General features: G+C 36.2%; 2 protein-coding genes across 24 annotated transcripts; both read left to right on the plus strand.

The window, feature by feature from the left end:
- Positions 1-1,001: 1,001 nt before the first annotated feature.
- LOC139197060 (RING-H2 finger protein ATL7-like) lies at positions 1,002-3,452 on the plus strand. The gene is made up of 3 exons (XM_070823592.1): positions 1,002-1,504; positions 2,477-2,574; positions 2,777-3,452. The coding sequence occupies exons 1-3, from the start codon at positions 1,346-1,348 to the stop codon at positions 3,060-3,062; spliced, it is 543 nt and encodes a 180-aa protein (XP_070679693.1). The 5' UTR covers positions 1,002-1,345; the 3' UTR covers positions 3,063-3,452.
- Positions 3,453-13,081: 9,629 nt separating this feature from the next.
- On the plus strand, positions 13,082-16,302 carry LOC103430235 (uncharacterized). 23 transcript variants are annotated; one of them, XR_011582053.1, is made up of 10 exons: positions 13,082-13,295; positions 13,379-13,441; positions 13,719-14,017; positions 14,228-14,294; positions 14,395-14,484; positions 14,561-14,635; positions 14,752-14,922; positions 15,017-15,095; positions 15,696-15,837; positions 16,007-16,302. XR_011582053.1 is itself a non-coding variant. In XM_029092209.2 (7 exons), the coding sequence occupies exons 1-7, from the start codon at positions 13,263-13,265 to the stop codon at positions 14,872-14,874; spliced, it is 750 nt and encodes a 249-aa protein (XP_028948042.1). In that variant the 5' UTR covers positions 13,082-13,262; the 3' UTR covers positions 14,875-15,087. The 23 variants fall into 23 exon arrangements, 6 of the variants coding, with proteins under 6 accessions (XP_028948042.1, XP_028948110.1, XP_070679717.1 ...); XR_011582056.1 differs by having other exon boundaries at positions 14,824-14,922; XR_011582061.1 differs by having other exon boundaries at positions 14,587-14,635; positions 14,824-14,922.
- The last annotated feature ends 2,780 nt before the right edge of the window (positions 16,303-19,082 follow it).

A 19,082-nucleotide genomic window follows, 5' to 3' on the forward strand; every position in this document is an offset into this window, starting at 1 on the left:
GTTTATGTTTAATATTGTAATTGAATAAATTAAAAAAGAAAAAAAATACCTAATTTACGGAAAGTAAAAAAGAAAGAAAAATAATGTACGCAAATTATTTGCCTGACCATCTTTAAAAGAGATGTCAAATATGATTAAAAGACATTCAGGTGTTCTTTAATGAATATGTCATATATGATATAGCATGTGAATCAGTTGACTCTTTACTTTCTAACTGCCATTTTTGACGGCAAACAAATAATGAGTCAAATATATTTAAGTTAATTTTTTAATGCATGAGTCCCATTACTAACTAATAGAATAAAAACTGAAACTAATTTTGATTATTTTTTAATAGTTAATGTAACTCTGAGCCCAATAAAATAATAAAATAAATATATGACACATAATTGAAAAATAAGAGAATTTAACATTTGTATTCAATTTGTCGTATCAACCATAAAAAATATTTAATATTTAATATTTGACATCTGATTTGAAGATGCTTTGAAAAGTGTAAGAACATACATATGAGTGCTATTTTGGACCCAGGTCCAAGCCTTATCAAATAGTATGGTGTACAGAGAGATGCAAATGCAAAAAGGCAAATGCAAAAAGGCAATACGGATTCTCTTCTTCTCCTCTGAGAGTCCTATGTACCTTAAACAAACATATGTGAATCTTATCAAATATAAAATCCAAGTTTTTACTGTCGGATTATGTACAAGAGGAGGTTCTCTATTCTCCTAATCTCTAGATAATAAGACAAAAAGTAATGTGTGAGAGGAGGGGATGAAAGAGGAATGAAGGGGATGAGAATAGGAGGGTAGAGAATCCTCCTCCCTTACATGCCCTTTTATTTGAACGGTTAAGGTTAAGCCACATTAACATCTTATATTGATTTTTTTATAGAGATAATAAGATAAAAAATAATGTGTGAGAGAAGGGGATGAAATAAGATGAGAATAAGAAAGGAGATAATCATCCTCCTATGTATAATTCCAATTTTTTAATACTTGTTGGGTCCCATTGAAATGGACCCATATTTTTATGCAACCCCCTGTTGATACTTGTAGAAGGATGCAGCACCCCACTTTGTTTTTGCTTTGAGTCCACCCAAAGCGATTCAGATTCCAAATGGGTAACCCTTTTTTGCTTCATGCTGTTGTTCCTGAATCTTTCTATTGAAAACCAGCCATTTCTGGATAAATCCTGATCTGGGTTTTCAGTGAAACTTCATTTTCCATTAGTTTTCACCCTTCTTTCGATATTTTTAAGTTCTGGGTTTTTATTGTTTTAGAATTTTAGTGGGGGTTTTCATCTTTTTAGTGCTTGGGGATTGTGTGAGAAGTTGGGAATTTCGCAGATGATGGGTTCGGGTATGAACTTGATTACTACTGTGATAGGTTTCGGTATGAGTGCAACATTTATCGTGTTTGTTTGCACAAGAATCATCTGTGGGAGGCTGCGAGGTAGCGAATCGCGGCCTATGTTCGAGATTGAATCAAGGGTTGATCTTGATCAGGTATGTGATGGATTTTCTGTGCTGAACTATATTTGTTTCCTCAGCTGAGAATGATCTGATTTGGGTAATTTTCCCAGTTTTGAGCTTTTTTTTTTTTTTTTTTCTGTAGGAGTTTCTGTTTTGACTTGGTTATGTATATATGTATGATTGATTACTTCCCAATTTAGCATCTCAATAGCATACTTGGGTAACCTTTTATGTATGTATTTATTTTTACATGCGTTATTCTATTCTAAATTACTCTAATTTACGAGGAGGGGGATTCGACCTTTTAGGTGTTTATTATGTTCTAGTTTTGATATGAACTTTGTTGCAGTTGAGAGTCAACTCTGAGAAATGGAAGAAATGATAATAAAAACAACAGACGTTGAAATGTACTAGTTTCCTGTTGTATGCCGAAAATGCAATTACAGGATAAGGAAGGACAAATAAAAGATGATGGGGAAGTTTGGGATGCTGTCTTATTTCTTTTCCTATCATCTTTCTTGTTTGGACAGGCTGCTTGGTCAATAGCTTTGATATTTGATTGTTCTATGCTCCACAATATGAAGAATTCCTACCTAAAAGCCTGTTTGATAACCATTTGGTTTTTAGTTTTCCATTTTAACTTTTGGTTTTTAGATTTTAGTTTTCATTTTGTATTTGCCCATTCCATTCCTTTCCTTCCACATCTTTCCTACAACTCTTCCTCCTCCATTGTTTAGTCCTCATTTCTCTCCCGCATTTCCCTTTTATATGTCTTTAACAAAAACCGAAAACTAAAAACCAAATGGTTATCAAATGGACCTAAATTTTCGTGCTTTTCATTTTTGATTACCCGAAAACTAAATATTTTCGTTCATGCCCTTTTGCATTTTTTCCCACTGCGATCGAGATTGATGTCATTCCGCTAAAATTTGAGAGTTTTTCATCTTGTCAATAATAACTTAAGTTTTGAGCAATGGGTGCTAAGTTTGCATTGTTTGCTGGCAGCCAGAGCATCAGGCTAGTGGCCTTGAACAAGTTGTGGTTTCTGCAATCCCTACGATGAAGTACGATCAAAAGGCTTTCAGTTCCTTAGAAGATGCGCAGTAAGCTTCGCAATTTCATTTCTCCTAGTGCCTAAGAACTCTCATATTGTTTCCATCTTAAAATCTGATTTTAATATTGATTGACAAATATCTTGAATTTAGAGGATGCTAGTTTGCCGCACTTTTTTGTGAGATTTTCTTGAGTTTTGGTACTCATGCGTTTGGACACTGGCGAGAATGTCTAATCCGTATGCTTTTGCAGGTGCTCAATATGTTTGGGGGAGTACCAGGAGAAAGAAGTACTGCGAATCATGCCCAAATGTGGCCACAGTTTTCATCTCTCTTGCATTGATACATGGCTGAGGAAACAATCTACCTGCCCAATTTGCCGTTTACCATTAAAAGAATCCCTCGGAACAAAACATGTGAGGTCGGCAACATTTAGCGTGGCTCGATCTTTTGAAGAGTCTGAGATTTCAACTCAACATTCTCATCAGTGGCTATTACCTGGCACCACTGAGCGTTCAGCAGGAAACGTTAGCAACTAAAAGCATTTAGAATCTGCTCCAGGAAACCCCTCTGAACCGACCCCATCTAGAGGAGAACCAGAAACAAGGCATTGATACAATCAAAGAGATTGGTCCATGGAACCAGAAAAGCGATTGCTTCTAGCGAGCAATGCTTCTTCATATGTGGACATGTAGTAGGGTGACTGCCCTTTCTTTTTCCTTCCCTGTCGGCGGGGAGTTGTTTCACATGGTAGGCCGGGTAGGTTTGATCGAAGAATTCTCATACCTTGCCTAGAATGTTGTTATCCGTTGTAGATCATTGGAACTAAAACTGCGACAGAACTCTGAATTTGTAGGTAGAGTAGAAAGTTTGAAAATGGAGCTTACTCATATAATCTGAATGCTGTATATAAGCGCTATTCACCTCTATTCTTGCTTTGTGCGAGTCAATTCATCCTACTTACTATCGGTGCATGTACCGTAGTAAAGTCCATCATCTACGTCCTAAGTCGTGTTTCTGCTAAAGGGAAAATTGGTTTCTAGGGTTTTCAACTATAGATGATTTTTTTTTGTTTTTTGTTTTTTTGTGTTGAGTACATTGATATTTTTACACTAAAGGAAGGGGGAGTGAGTTCGGCTAAGCCACACATGAGCAGCTTAATTTGGTATCGAATTCGTCATCTACAAGATTCAAACCTAAGACTTCTCACTTCCAAATGAAGAGAAATACCATCAGATGTAGTACTGAGTGACTTCAACTATAGATGGTTAACTTAAAAGAAATTTCTCATATGATATATAGACACAATTGTAAAGCCCAGTTGATTGACAAGGGAGGGTCGGGATTTCCGGTTTCGGACATCTTCAAAGGCCACTGCTTCGTTTACATGACTACGTGACATTGTTCCAGACACATACGTTATAATTCAAATTGTTTATTACTAATCATCATTAAAGATCATTTCTAGATTATTTTATTCGAAGATTGTATTCATATGAATCAAACAAGTTAGATGGTGTTATTACCTGTTACTATAATTGTCGATTTGTTCAACATATGAATAGCCAAATGGTAATACTATTCATACCATGTTTTTATACCACATTTTTATACCACCTTAGGTGGCATCTGATGTGAACAGCTACATCATTTGAAAATTTTGCAAAACCCAAGAAAAGGAAAGAGAAAGAGAAAGACTCCTTGTATAACACAAACATCATTTAATTAACTAGTTTTTCTTAATTATTAGTTTATTAAATAATGAACTAAATTTAAAAATCTGATTAATTCAAATGATGTGGCTGTCCACATCAAATGTCACCTAAGGTGATATGAAAATGTGGTAAAAAAACATGGTATGAATATCATTACTCATAGCTAAAAGGTTTTGAAATAAATTAATTTCTAGAAATGATAAAGATAATGAATGGTTGGTTAAAGCATTTGGAGATATTTTAACATATATTTCGGATCATGTCATGTGACGAGAGATATTCAATTTTCTTAAAAAAGAGGACAATTGGTGCCAAGTCACAGAGAGATATTAACAAGAATCTCGTTTGCACCAAGAATCCCCTCAAATTGGCATGGCATCAAAAGCATACACGTGAAGCACGTACATTGGGGGAGATTTTTCAGTGTGACTGGTACATAGGGTGGTACACGAGAGATTCTTTAGTGTAACCATCACACGAGATTGTACACCACGTGTCCCTATATAAATGGTGGATTATGTGTGTTAAAAGATTAATAACTTAAAAATTAAAATTTTCCACCACTTGCATAAAAACACGTGGTGTACCATCCATATTCCTGTCACAACTAAAAATTTCTCGTGTCATTATACAAATGGTAGGATATGTGTGCTAAAAAGTTAATAACTTAAAAAATAAAACTTTCCACCACTCCTATTAAAACATGTGGTGTACCACTTGTGTTCCCGTCACAATTAAAAATTTCTCCTACACTGGAAGGCATGAGAAGTCACCACATCGCAGTCTAAGCAAATAGAAGAAGTAAGGCCATCTCCAACCGAAGGGTTCAGAGAGCCAAAAATAGCCCGAAACCGTCTCCAACTGAAGGCTAGGCCAGAGGGCTCGTGGGCCCCACGAAATTTGAAAGGGCTAGCCAGAATTTTGTTTAAAAATGTCGGATATAACCAACAGGAATAATTTTGTTTATCGCAATAGTGTTGGTTATAACTGACACAATAGTAACGGCTAGACAGGAATAATTTTGATTAATTGCAATTGTGTCGGTTATAGCCGTTGTTTTCAATTTTATTTTTTTATATTTTTTTTATGAATTTAAACCTTTTTTTTTCTATTTTTAAATTCTTTTTTTTCCTATAACTTCAATTTAAAAAAATTAGGTTCGTATTTTTTTTAAATTCTATTTTTTTTCCTATAACTTCTATTTTACAAAATTTGGTTCATATTTTTTTTAAATTCTATTTTTTCCTATAACTTTTATTTTACAAAATTTGTTTCATATATATTTTTTTAAATTCCATTTTTTCCTATAAATTCTATTTCACAAAATTTGTTTCATTTTATTTTAAATTCTATTTTTTTCTTATAACTTCTATTTCACAAAATTTGTTTCATATTTTTTTTTAAATTATATTTTTTTCCTATAACTTCAGAAGCCATTATACAACATTAAATTAAATTAAGTAACATGAAACAACATTAAACAATATGAAACAACATTAAATAACATTAACCAACATACAAATTATACAACATAAAAAAAAAATTAACAACATGAAACTTAAACAACATTTTTAAAAACATTTAATAACATAAAACTTAAACGCCTACTCTATGCTTCTTTTGGGCCAAAGATGTGCAACAAGATCCTGTTGTAGGTACTTGTTTGTGGCACGAGAACGTATCATTCTATAACGCCTCATGTATTCATTTATAGAGATACTACCAGTTCTTGGATTGAAAGGCAAATTAGGCCCATCATATATTTTTTAACGCGGCCTTTTTGACCTATTTGGATCTTCTTGGTCGTCATCGGACTCTCCATCAATATACCTATCTCGCTCATCCACCACTATCATATTGTGTAATATGATGCAAGACATCATGATGGAGTCCAAATTTTCTTTACTCCACCCTCTTGCCGGTTCGCTGATGATCTTCCACCATGCTTGTAGAATACTGAAAGCTCTCTCAACATCTTTCCGATATGCCTCTTGGTGTAAGGTAAACAACTTTTCTGCGTCATTCCTAGGTTTTGGAATTGGTTGGACAAGTGTCTCCCACTTTGGGTAGATCTCATTTGCCAAGTAATACCCCATATTGTATTGACGACTGTTGATGTAGTAGTCAAGTTGAAGTGCTTTACCTTCCGTCAAGTTATTGAAGATAGGTGAACGCCCAAGAACTGTAATGTCATTTTAGGATCCATGGACTCAAAAGAAAGCATGCCAGATCCATGTGTCATATGAGTCAATCGCCTCTAACACAACAGTTGACTTTCTTGACCTTCTGTTAAAGCCTCATTGTCATCCGGTGGGATAGTTCTTCCAATCCCAATGCATGCAGTCTAATGACCCCATCATGCCCGGAAACCCACGGTCTTCAGCTTTGCGAAGGAGCTGATTTAGATATTCTTAATTTGGCTCGCAGAGGTATTCGTCTTTGTAAACTTGAACAATTGTGTCACAGAATTGTTCAAGAGTATGAAGGCATGTAGACTCAGACATACCATGGGTTTCATCCATCGAATCAGCTGGGGAGCCATAAGGCCATCATTCGAAGTGCAACAGTAACCTTCTGATGAGGTGAGAAACCAGGGCGGCCTGCTCTGTCCCGCTTCTGTCGAAAGTATGGATTGACCTGTTGGACATCACGAAGTAAACGCTCGAAGACATGACGCCTCATCTGGAAGCGATGTCTGAAATCCTCTTATGTGTACACCGAGTTGGGGTTGAAGTAGTTGTTCATCAGATTGGCATGCGCTATCGCTCTATTTCGTGGTTTGTAAGAGCGACCAGCAATAGAGCCACCCCATTGAGGTTGTTCCTCAATTGGCTGACACACCATGGCGGCAGCCATGGCTGCTGCTCTGTTTTGTTTTTTGCACCTTACTTGAACTTCCTCATCAAACTCCTCATCTTCTCGTCTCATTTGCGCCCATTTTGCTTCCAATTTGGAATTGGATGAGGACCCCCATTTGGAATCTGAAGAGGATCCAAAGTTGGAATTCATTGTAAACTTGAATTGAAAAAGATTGAATTCAAAGAGATTGAATTGGAATAGATTGAATTCAAAGATGTGTGAATTATAGCCCAATAGCCACCTTATTTATAGCAAAAAAATAAAAATAAAATTCAAATCCAACAGCTAGTTGACGTCAGCTACCAACGGCTAGCTGATATCACTTAGTCATTGGATTTGAATTTAAGTTTTAATTTTTAAATAATAAATTATGTTTGACCTTATGGCCTTTTGACTTTCGGTTGAAGATGGTTTTTTGTGACAAGGTTAAAATGAGCCCTATGGCCCTCGGTTGGAAACTGAGACAAATATGACATTGTACTGTTCATTAAAATATTAATATTTTGAAATATCAGAAAACGAGCCCTCTGACTAGCTCTAAGATGGCCTAACAAGTTGTGTTGGAGAATCAAAATAAAAACCCAAATTGAAAACGCAATGTCTGATCCTTAGAATCTCCGAGTGTCGTCACACCGGTAAGCAAACAACTTATTGGAGAAGCAGAAGCAGAAGCAGCTTTCATCACTCTCTAGTTAATTTCATCATTTTCTAGTTAACACAACAGGTTGATTGATTTCTAAAGATACTGATCACTGCAAAGATTGAGACTTCTCCAATGGAATCCATGGCGGAAGCAGACCCAGAACCACCACCGCCACCATTATCCGACCTTATCCTCTCCCTAGAACAAGCAACCCTCATGGCCAAACAGCTACCTTGCACCGCTGACCCCACCCACCTTCTCCACATCTACTCCTCCCTCCACTAAGCCCACTACCACCTCTCCAATTTTCTCTCCACACCCAAATTCCCCCAGCCCCAGCGGTAGAACTCCTTCTCCTCTGCCACCGGTAACCAGCCCATGCAAGTCGGCGACTGCGACGATGACTGTGATAGCTTTGGAGAGGGGAATTCTGGGCCCACAATTGACATGGTTGAGGAGCAGATAAGGGATTGCTTCAAGAACAAGCGGCCCAAAAGGCGACTTTCTCCTTCTGCGGCCACCCTGGCAGAGGAGAGGCAGCTTAATAGTGATGGGTTTGTGGGCAGTGTGAAGGGTTTTGACCCTCAGGGCTCAAAGGAGAGGGCTTTGGAGCTTATGTACCAGTTTCATGGGTGAGTTGGGTGGAAACAAAGCAAAAACAGAGGAGTTGTATTGCATTTTCCATTAAGATGAATGCGATGAATCCGACGATTCGCAAGGACATGAATACAATGAGTTTTTTTTGTTGTATTGTTTTTTCTAATTTATGGTTTTGTTTATGTCATGGAATGGAAATGTATGACATTGTGGGTTTGATGATTATGGATTTTCGTCGATTTATAGAAACATTATTAGTAGTAATATGTTGAATGAGAAAATTGTTCTTGTTCATATATGTGCACAAAATTTAATTGGGGGCAACCTTCTTGCGGGTCTTGTAACAAACTCGACGACAAGAGTGATAATATTTTTTTGTCAACTTCATAATATTACAGCATTATGCATTGCAAACCATAATTATTAGTCAAACAAAGTGCTTGAAACAAGTTCGCGAACGATTTCTTCTATTTCTAGGAATAGTATTTGGAAATTTTCTAGCTTGTTGTATATATTGTTGCGTTCATGATTGAGTGAAATATGCTTCGAGCCTATAGCTCATGTGCTAGAGAAGGCTTGCTATCTATATTGTTATACTTTAAACTCAAACTATGCAAACGAGATCATCCCTGGATAGCTCTTCTGGTCTTGATTGCCAACCAATCGCAACAATAAATTAGCAGAACATACTTGAGTCTTGACCAACATTTCCCCAAGCATTTTCAATCATCATCGGAGTGCATTTCTGCTAAACCACTTGGATATCCGATTAAGTGCAGAATGAATTGTGTCAATACCTTAATCCCTAATTGATCATGCTATATATCATCTAAACATGGGAAAGAATCCAAATGATAACTCATGTATTGTTGGAGAATGACTACTCAAACCCTAGTCCTTACTACTGTGTGCTAGATACCTGATAAGGTTGAGACTACAATAATTCTTCCTCTTGTTTCGTGTCAGGAACGGTTTTATTTTACTTTTTTGCCATCAAATTGTTTTCTATCTTTTTTGCCAATGAATTTTGCGTTTGGAAATCGAACAATCATCAAAGAGAAGCCTTCAGTGAGGAAATTAGGGGTTAAGTGTGGCGATTGCTTCAGCTTAAACTTAACAAAAGCAGCATCAACCTCCACCAGAAGAAAACAATTCAGCTCAATCTCTAGTACTAGTGGTTCATCAATAATTATTAAAGTTTTGACTGAATTGTTCTGTGATGTTGTCAGCCCATTCAAACAAAAGAATTGTTAGACTTTCTTCCCTTGTTTTTACTGAATTGAATTCCTCTATTTTCTGTTATAAGAAACAAAAAACATACACAATGGTAATTCTCATTGTTTCCCCCTCTCTTCATAAAAGTTTCAAGGCTTCTTTCACATCCTTAGGGGGCATCAGTACAACCGATAAGCGTATATACTCTTTCCTGGAACAAGGTAACCATCCCAGCCTTACTGTATCTATCACCGTCTTCCTTTGACTAATATGTGTATACACATTACTCTTGTTACAGTTACGTTATTAGTCTGATTATTTATGTAACATATAGGCTTTTCTTCAGGTCCTCTCTGCTAAAGCACTTGAAACTATTTTCTAATCTGATGCGGCAATATCAAGTAAGATTCAGGTAGGGAAGTAGTTGTCCAGTAATAAGGTCATTGTAAAGTTTTCGTATGCTAAGCCAGGTTACCATTTATAAACTTGTGTCTTTTAGTTTTGTATTTTGCACTGAAGAAAGAAAGTTTAGTGCCCAGAGCATATGTAACCAGATCAAACGTAAAGGGTTAAGGTCTCTTGGTGCCAGGTACCATGTAGTTATTTGCTAACTTCAACTATAACAGATTTTTGTATTCTTTGGCCTTTCAAAAAATTTCATCAGTAGAACAAGTGTTTGGTTGAAAGACTAATTATATTTCTCATTTTTTATATAGTTTCACTTTGCAGTCAAGGTATGCAATTCAAGCCTTTCGAATTAGAAATTAACACGTGGAATAGCTGTGCCCCAGTTGATGAACTACAGGCTCAAGGGTTTTCTACCCCTACTGATTGAGGAAGGTGAGTAAAACTTTGTTTCTCAGTGTTATATTGTTCTTGTTGTTTGCATCGGCAAAACTAATCAGATTCTTTCTGACTATAAATTTTTATGGGTTACTATTGTTTAGTCATGCATCATCAATAAAGTATGTGTTTCTTATTAAATTATGAATAGGGTGTTCGTTATAGTATTCTTCATCATAACAGAAACTTCAAAAACACAAAAACATAATCTTGAATTCTGGGTATGAACTTCAATTGGAACGATCCTCTTACTCGTCAAATGAGTCTTACAACAAAACACAAAACATAAACATTTTGGAGCACGTTTGCTAATCATTTTGTTTTTTAGCTGAAATAGAGAAGATATTGGAGAAATGACAGGGAGAAAAACATGTGATCCCCTTTGGCCCATCTTAAGCTTTTCCATATGTTCCCTTCACTGAAAAGATACAATTACCGCAGCTAAATTCAAAATGAAAAGATACAACTATCGCTGTGCATATTCTATTCTATCAATACTAATGATTGTGGAAGCTGATGATCTTCTCTTCATTTCTCTTCACATCATTCCCCAATTCTCTTTTCACTTGCTTCTAATTCTAGCAGTGTATTAAAAGCATGAGGCGTGGGTAAGGCGTCCGAGGGATAGCACGGCCTAGGCGTGAGGCGAAGCCTCACGGGACCTAATTTTTTTAATATATACACTGAGCGTACACATATATTATATTAAAAAAAGAAGATTATTAATCAATAATCACCCTGAGCACACACATATATATACATATTATATATATATATATAATAGAGGATGAAAAGCACAATGAGCACACATATATAACAATGCACGTAGACAGCACACACATCCATTATATAAAAAATAAAAATTAGAAAAAAGGCAGAAAGATGATATTGCAAGGAAGAGGTATGAGGCAGTTGAACCCCTACCCAAAATTTGGGTTTGGGAGTTTAAAAAAAAAAACAAAAAAAACCCTGAGGCGCGCCTTCCACCGCCTAGGCGGCTTAGGCGACGCCTTCCACCCACTCCCTCAAAACAGAGGTGGCAACCTTCACGCCCAGCCTCACAGGGTGGCTAGGTGCACTCTGAGGCGAGCATTTTAAAACATTGAATTCTAGTGAAGACTTTAAAGTTACAAGTATTATCCCCACTTCGTTCATGATATTTAGTCAAATTCCCGACAACACGAAAAAAAATTTGGGTTAGGCAGAATTAAGATACTCCTGTCCGAGAATTGGTTCATTTTCATGAATAGATATTCTTGTTTCTGGGAAAGGAAGCGAGATTTCAAATGCCTCACAGAATGTAAATGCCACATATGGCTTCCATGTGGTAAATGATGCATAAAATAACCTTACAGAGTTTTGTTGTTGCAGATTTTAGGCAGATTGGTAACCCTCTCGGTGATCATGACATAGGGCTATTTAGCATTATGTATGGCTTACTGGGTCATGATGTTCCTGCATACTTGCAATCTAATCTTTTTGAAAATACCAGAGCAGATCCTTAGTTTTGGACCTGGTATAGCCATGGCGCATGCACTCGGGACAACATATCTTGGAATTGAGAAAAGAATTATGGACAAATCAAACAAGTAGGTTTTGGGGTAGTAGATGATGAAATAGAGTTCCTTGTGTTGGCATACGGAAGTGATGTCCAACCAAAAAGTTGTGGATTCCGTCATACGAGTAAAAGATTATGCATAAAGCAGCAGAGTACCTTACACAAGAGGCACATAATATGAAGAGCTATGATCGCCATGCTGGTATGTCTTATATAATTGTAAGATTTTGGTGATTATTGAGTGTAAAATTTTGGTATTGGATGATATTATATTTATTTTAAGGATGTATAAGTACTTGAACTCCATAACCTCTTTTACATAACTAAGCCAATCCAAAAATTCCTCAAGTTAGGAATGCTTTTGCAGGAAACACTTTTGCTAGTAAGTACTTTTGTTTCCATGTTTGTTTGTATGTATGTTTGTTTGTTTATTTAATACAAAGATATATTTATACTAATGGGTAGAAGATTTGAGTTAAGCCACGCATTGGGCAATGTCATCATAGTTTGGTATTGAAACTTGCCGTCCATGAACTATTTGCTCACAAGCATTGACGGAGCCAATGAAGGCCAAGATGGTCGCATGACCCTTCTTCCAAGTTTTTGTTATATGATTGTACATATTTACATGAAAATCCTTAAGGTTTTGACCCTGCTTATAAATGAAAGAAAATATTACTAGATTACAGTACTAGGTGACATAATATTTTCTTAACATTGAACATACGCCGTACCAAACGAGCCCCTTAATTTCCCTTCATGCTCTTCAATTAAGCTCAAGGAGCTTCACGAATTGTAAATTGGCCTAGAAGAATAACAAACTTTCAATTTGAGCGCATCAGCCGATTGGTTGTGAGTAGAAATAAAATATATCGCAATGACAGATCATGATACGACAATACGTGACCACATTATCTTTTATATTTATATAAAGACAGAGGCTCATTTTGGGGTTACCGTCTTCGACAATTTTTTTGGACATAAATGCCCTCAAAACAAAAAAATTCAGAAGAAGACCAAAATAATACATCAAATAATTTAGGGACATTTTCGTCATATAAATAGTATTTTTTAAATAATTATTATTTTAAATTATAATTTTTTCATAGAAAATACCAAACACGCCACTTTCCTCCCTGCGTGCAGATCAGCAGCTGCACTGCTGTTCTTCTCCTCCTCCATTTTCCACTCCAAAAACTTCATTTCATCATAACTTTTTCATCGCGCAAGGTCGGAGCCTATAGATTCGTATCGGCCAATACCGCCGGAATTTGGTCTCCGCCCAAGAGAGAAAGTTGATCCTCTCCCGATGATCTTTCTAGCTATCTCTTCAATTTTCTCTGTCAGAATCTCTGCAGAAAAAAAAGTTGATTTTCTTTTTAGTTTTTGGTTTGTGGGTTTTTAATTTTATGATTGTTTGTGCAGGTAAAGGAAGAAGCCAGAAGCACTGAAGGACTTGATAGGAGCTCCCTTCATTGGGTTAGAGAGGTGTGTGAAGAAAAATCATTACCCTATTTCCTTTTTCGAATTTAAAAAAAAAAAATAAAGTAGTGTTTAATTTTTGCTGTTGTTTGATTTAGTTCTCAGCATCATTCGTGGTATTTTAGTGATTCAGCACCGGATTAATAAAATCCATATTTTAATTCTTTTAATTTTACGGATTTTTGGCATCTGATTTTGGTTTTTGATGTTTTCTCAGTGACTGACTTCTTTGGTGTTTATTGTTTGATGTTTTCTCAGTGATTGAATTCTTGGGTTTTGGCAGTCCCCAGTTTCAGTCGACCGGGAAAAGATTAGCAAAGGGATTGTTATTTCAACATTGCTGATTTGCTTTGCTGTGAGAGCAAAATGGTCACGCGTGGTCTTCACCGACTCAATTTCATTTATGCACAGTTTTCTTCGTTCTCGATGTTTTGTCTCGCTTTGTGCTTTTGGTTATCTTGAATTATGTGCATTTTGTCTTTGTTATGATGGTGACCGGTGGAACATACAACTTTTGCAGTATGATTTTGGGGGAAGAAAGGATTTGGTTAAATTTGTGAAGACAGTAGCAGAAGCTGGCCTGTATGTGCACCTTCGAATTGGTCCATATGTGTGCGCATAGTGGAACTACGGGTATTATGAATTTAATTGAATTTTAATTGGTCTTTTTCCATTTTTCTTTTTTGGAGAAATAGAAAAAGGAAGTTGCTTTTATGATGATCAACTTACTTTTCAATACTTTCTGAAGAAGTTTTATTGTGTGATTGTGTTTGTGTTTCAAATTTTCAACAGTGGCTTTCCTCTTTGGTTGCATTTCATACCCGGAATTCGGTTGCGAACGGACAATGAGCCGTTCAAGGTTTCTTCTTCTCCACTTTATCCCAACTGCCTCTGTGTTAGTGTTTCCTTTCTTGGTGTTTTCTCAACTCCAGTGTTTTAGTAGAATTTACGTGGTTCAGGCAGAAATGCAGCGGTTCACGAAAAAAATTGTTGATATGATGAAGGAGAAGCTTTATGCATCTCAGGGAGGACCCATCATTTTATCCCAGGTTTAAAATTTTCTTGATTCTTTATATTATTCGCCCAATGTTTTTGGTTTTAAGAATATTCCAATTTGAGTTATAGGTTAATTGTTGTTTAAATTGTACCAGATTGAAAACGAGTATGGAAACATTGATGAGCCAAAATGTGGTACAAAATGTAAGCATCACTATGAAGTGATTGATATAGAGTTTGTAGGCTTTCGTTTTCAATGTTGAAGTTGGAAATTGCTTTGGTTGTTAGAATACTAATAATCACAAAATAACTTTCACTAGATTTCTTCTTTGCTGTTTTCCTCTGTGGTGGGTTTTGAAATTCCAATTTCGGATGTCAAATTCACTTCTCAGGATGGTTACGAAAATGCCTACTTTTCTCATCAAGATCTTTTAACCGAGTAGGCACAATCAGTGACCGAAGCTCTCTATAACGACTTGGTCATCGACCTGGTACACTATTCTCACTTTTTTCGGCTTTTAGGGAATTGGTTGCTGAATTTTATTTCAATAATATGTGAAATTTGTTTTATTTTTTGTTGCACAGCTTTTAAACGTTCATATACAATGTAAAAGCATCAAATTTATTCTGAATGCAACTTAGGATTGTAGCTTTTACTTAGCAGGTATATTTTTAATTTTCTATACTGAAATTCCTTTCTATACTCTTACTTTCAGTATTCAAAGATGCAGTAAACTTTTAACCAATATATTTGTACTCTATTCTTTTTGTGATGAGAAATGAGTCATGGTTACGATACATTAAGATTTAATTCCATTTTACATAAAAAAACAGTCTAGTTCTTTTATCAGTTGAATGAAAATATAAGATTTGCGTTCCAAATCAAATCGGGGAACAAACATGTGCTACCTTTTCAATAATACGTTTACACCCATAACCATTGCGCATGATCAATCGGCAGGGTTGGCCGTGACCACCTTAACTGAGTCCGGACAGAAAGAAATTGGTTTCTTTTACCATGATCTAAGATTAATTATGTACTTCAAATATTTGACTTTCTTTATGTCAATTGATGCATATAAATACATTTAAAATGTGTAAGTCGTGCGTAGCACGTCGTAATTCAAAAAATGTCTTCTACATGCACGTGAGTGCATGCATGAAGGCTAGTTATTTAATAAAAAAAGTAAGAATCGATTTCGACATATTTAGTGTTAAGCATGATCATTGTCTAGAGGCTAATCGAACTAATATTGTTTTACAGGTGGAAAAGTTGCGTGTTAAAGTGGCAAACCCATCACTGATATGTTCATAGCATGCTAATTTTTGAAAGTTGTTTATTTCTTTTATGAAAAGGGGACCATCATGATAGTTCACTATTTCGATAGCTGGGAAGACTTATAGAGGTATCTAAGCTTACCCCTACCAGTGATTCACCAACGCTAATAATTTTAAAGCAGTTTAATTAGCCTGTTTATATTGAGTTGATACCTGTTGATCCTAAAAACTATTAAGCCTACGTGGCGCGTAGACCGAGTAGTTAAAAAGCTAACTACGTCCTTCGGTTATGTGCAGGGTGTGCCAACTCGTCGGCCGAGCTCGGTTGGGGAGTAAAATATGTTGATGTTGTGTTGTTGACTTCTCGATTTTACGACCACAGTTGAGGAAGGAACACGTCTCAACGTTTGGGTTATAGAGTCTGAAGACAAGGCTACTAGTCTTGCGAAGTTCATAGATCGTTGGTGCCGGGTTCGGTCACGGTGATTATATTTGTAAGAGTATAAGCACGTCGAACTGACACCAAATTATACGGACACAAATACTCGAACGAAATGTATGTCTTGATGGTAAATGTGGTTTGGTCGTCAGAATGTCGAACTCTAAAACTTACTTGTAAATATCCAATCATAAACAACTCGGCGTTCAATATGCTGAGCCCAGTAACTTATAACACCTCACTTTGCCGAGAAAGCTAATGAGATGACCTCTATCAACAAAGACTCGAAAATCCTTGTCGGTCGAGTCTTGGATAGGTAATCAGTCGTCCTTGACGCAGTGCTGTTTATCCAAACTGATGGTGCTCCTTGGTTGGCTGATTCTACGGCTCTAGTGTTGTTTATCCAAACTGAAGGTGTCGCCGGTTGCCTTCACAGTGCTGTTTATCCAAACTGAAGATGTGTTGGCGAAAAAAGAAAACAAAAATCTCAAGGTTGTTGAGAGATTTTGCGTAGAGTGAGAGTTTGCGCAAGGCAGTTTGTGTGTTGAATTGGAGGGGCTTAGAACAGTACTCCCTCTTCTATTAATAGCAGTGGACCTACTCTTGGCCGAGTTAGAACCACACTCGGACTTGGACTCTTTATCCTGATCTAACTAAGGCTCGTCTAATCCTAATTCAATTGGGACTTTGAACCCACCTTCATAATGAACCATATTCATTCCCTGACTCTCAGTTCCTCCAACATTAACAACCCTGGTGGTATAAGGATTCAACCTTCATCTTTATCCAAATCAATCATTCTCGCAAAAGGACTCGATCGAAAATCGACTAGACAAGGTGCCTAGTCGGGCCATGATACCCCTGGAAGATCATTAGATCAAGAGTCTCGGCCCATTTTGTTACTCTCGGCTCAAATTGTTATTTTGGGCCCAAACAATACCTCATTTGCACGAGGAGAATTTATGTGGTTCGGAAACCAAACCGATACTTGAATATCAAAAACCAAACTGAAAACTTCCGAGACGAAATTTTGAAAACTGAAACCGAACCGAAATTTCAGTTTCCTGAAATTCAGTAATACAAAAATTATTTCGATTTTTTGGTTTGGGATCGGGAATGGACCTTCAGGTCCAATTTTTGGGCTTTCTAATTTGATCTAGATTTTGGGTTGAAATTTGGTTAGCCCAATTTTGAGGCCTTTTGAATGTGTAACTTATCTTAATTTGGTCAACCTAATTCTATTCATACCAATTTGGTTAACCCGATTCATACCTATTCATACCAATTTTGTCAGTCCAATTCATACCAATTCTATTTATCACCACAATGCTTTGCACAATTTATAATTTTATAATAACAAACTACAAGCAAATCATGTTCATTAGTATCAATGTATCATTTGTAATTACCATCTCTATACTAACAAACTACTTAAATTAAAAATACATACAACCAAAATGAAATAAGTTAAGTTACAAACACAAAAGCAAAAAATTAAGTTACAAACCAAGATTCTAAATGAATTTAAAATTGTTTCAAACTTGAAAGTTCAAGTTCATGAAGATTGAGAGGAGTTTCGAGAGAGAGAATTAGAGATGGGTGTAGATGTGGTGTGGGTGGACTGCGAATTGGGTGATGAAGTTTGGGGAGGAGGAGAGCTCGAGTCCTTTGGGTTTGGGCAGAGGAGTCAAAAGAGACAGAGAGTCACATAGTGATGTGAGGTCGAGAGAGAGAAGGGTTTATTTTGAATGAAAGGTTGATTAAATCTCAACCAAGTCTAGTGGCTTATAATAATTAAAATGATATATATTGTTGAAAACGTTGGCATTGTTATGAATGTCCACACACACATTTTCAATGCCCATGCAAAGTGAAATTGAATTTGGAAATGCATGGAGATTGTATTGTCAAAGGAAGTGCTGTAAGCTTCAATGTGCAATTAATGCATTAGTTTGGAGTTGCTCTATAAATAGAGCGCTCCGTATACTTTCAATACACAGAAAACAAAAAGATCAATAACATCAGTATCCATTCCTCCCTTTTCTATTTGTCATTCATTAAAGTTATAATTACAGTGTGATATTTTATACCTGCCTCGCTCCATTCACTAAAAAGGTTATCTCTCTAATTTTTATATATTTATAACACGTTATCAGCACGACTCTCTAAAATCTAATCATTCTCTCATTTCTCTTCGCCGAACGAAAAAAAAAAAAAGTTTCCTCTAAGGTTTTTACTGTTCATCTTCTTTCTCTGCCTTAACTGCGTGATATACCCTCGCGACGAACTGTTTGCTCCATGCCTGCTTCTAGTTCTTAACCTAACAGTTACATATATCTTTGATTTATTGTTTGGTGTAGATCTTGATTACTAACCCAATATTTATTTATGTTAATTTTACTGCAATCCAAGATGGTGCAGTACAATCGTCAATCTTGAACTGAAAATTTAATCTTACTGCGATCTAAGATGGTGCAGTATCATCGCCTATCTTGGACTGCAAATCTAATTTTACTGCAATTTTAGGTGGTGCGGTATAATTGCCCACCCTACCTTGCATATTTAAATTTGCCTGCTGTTTAATTTTATTGCAATTTTAGGTGGTACGGTATAATCGCCCACCCTGCTATGCGTATTTAAATTTTTCCTACTACTTGAGTGGTGCAGAATAATCGCCCATTCTATGTTATATTGTTTCAATGAGAATAGTGCGGTACAATCGCCTTCCTCATTCATCTTAAAAATCTCGAGCCTGAAATTTCGAGTGCTTATCATTTTGGCCTGAAGATCAAAATGAAAAATTTATAAGAACCAGAAGTTCTAACACTATATTCATTTAGGAATACATATTCTTACAAGTTCTTACACATCTCATTTTCTTTCAGAAAAAAAAATGGCGAACTTGGCAAAGCTTGATTTTGCTGCCTTAGACAT

This window comes from Malus domestica, chromosome 01 (genome assembly GCF_042453785.1).
Source record: "Malus domestica chromosome 01, GDT2T_hap1".
Taxonomy (NCBI): domain Eukaryota; kingdom Viridiplantae; phylum Streptophyta; class Magnoliopsida; order Rosales; family Rosaceae; genus Malus; species Malus domestica.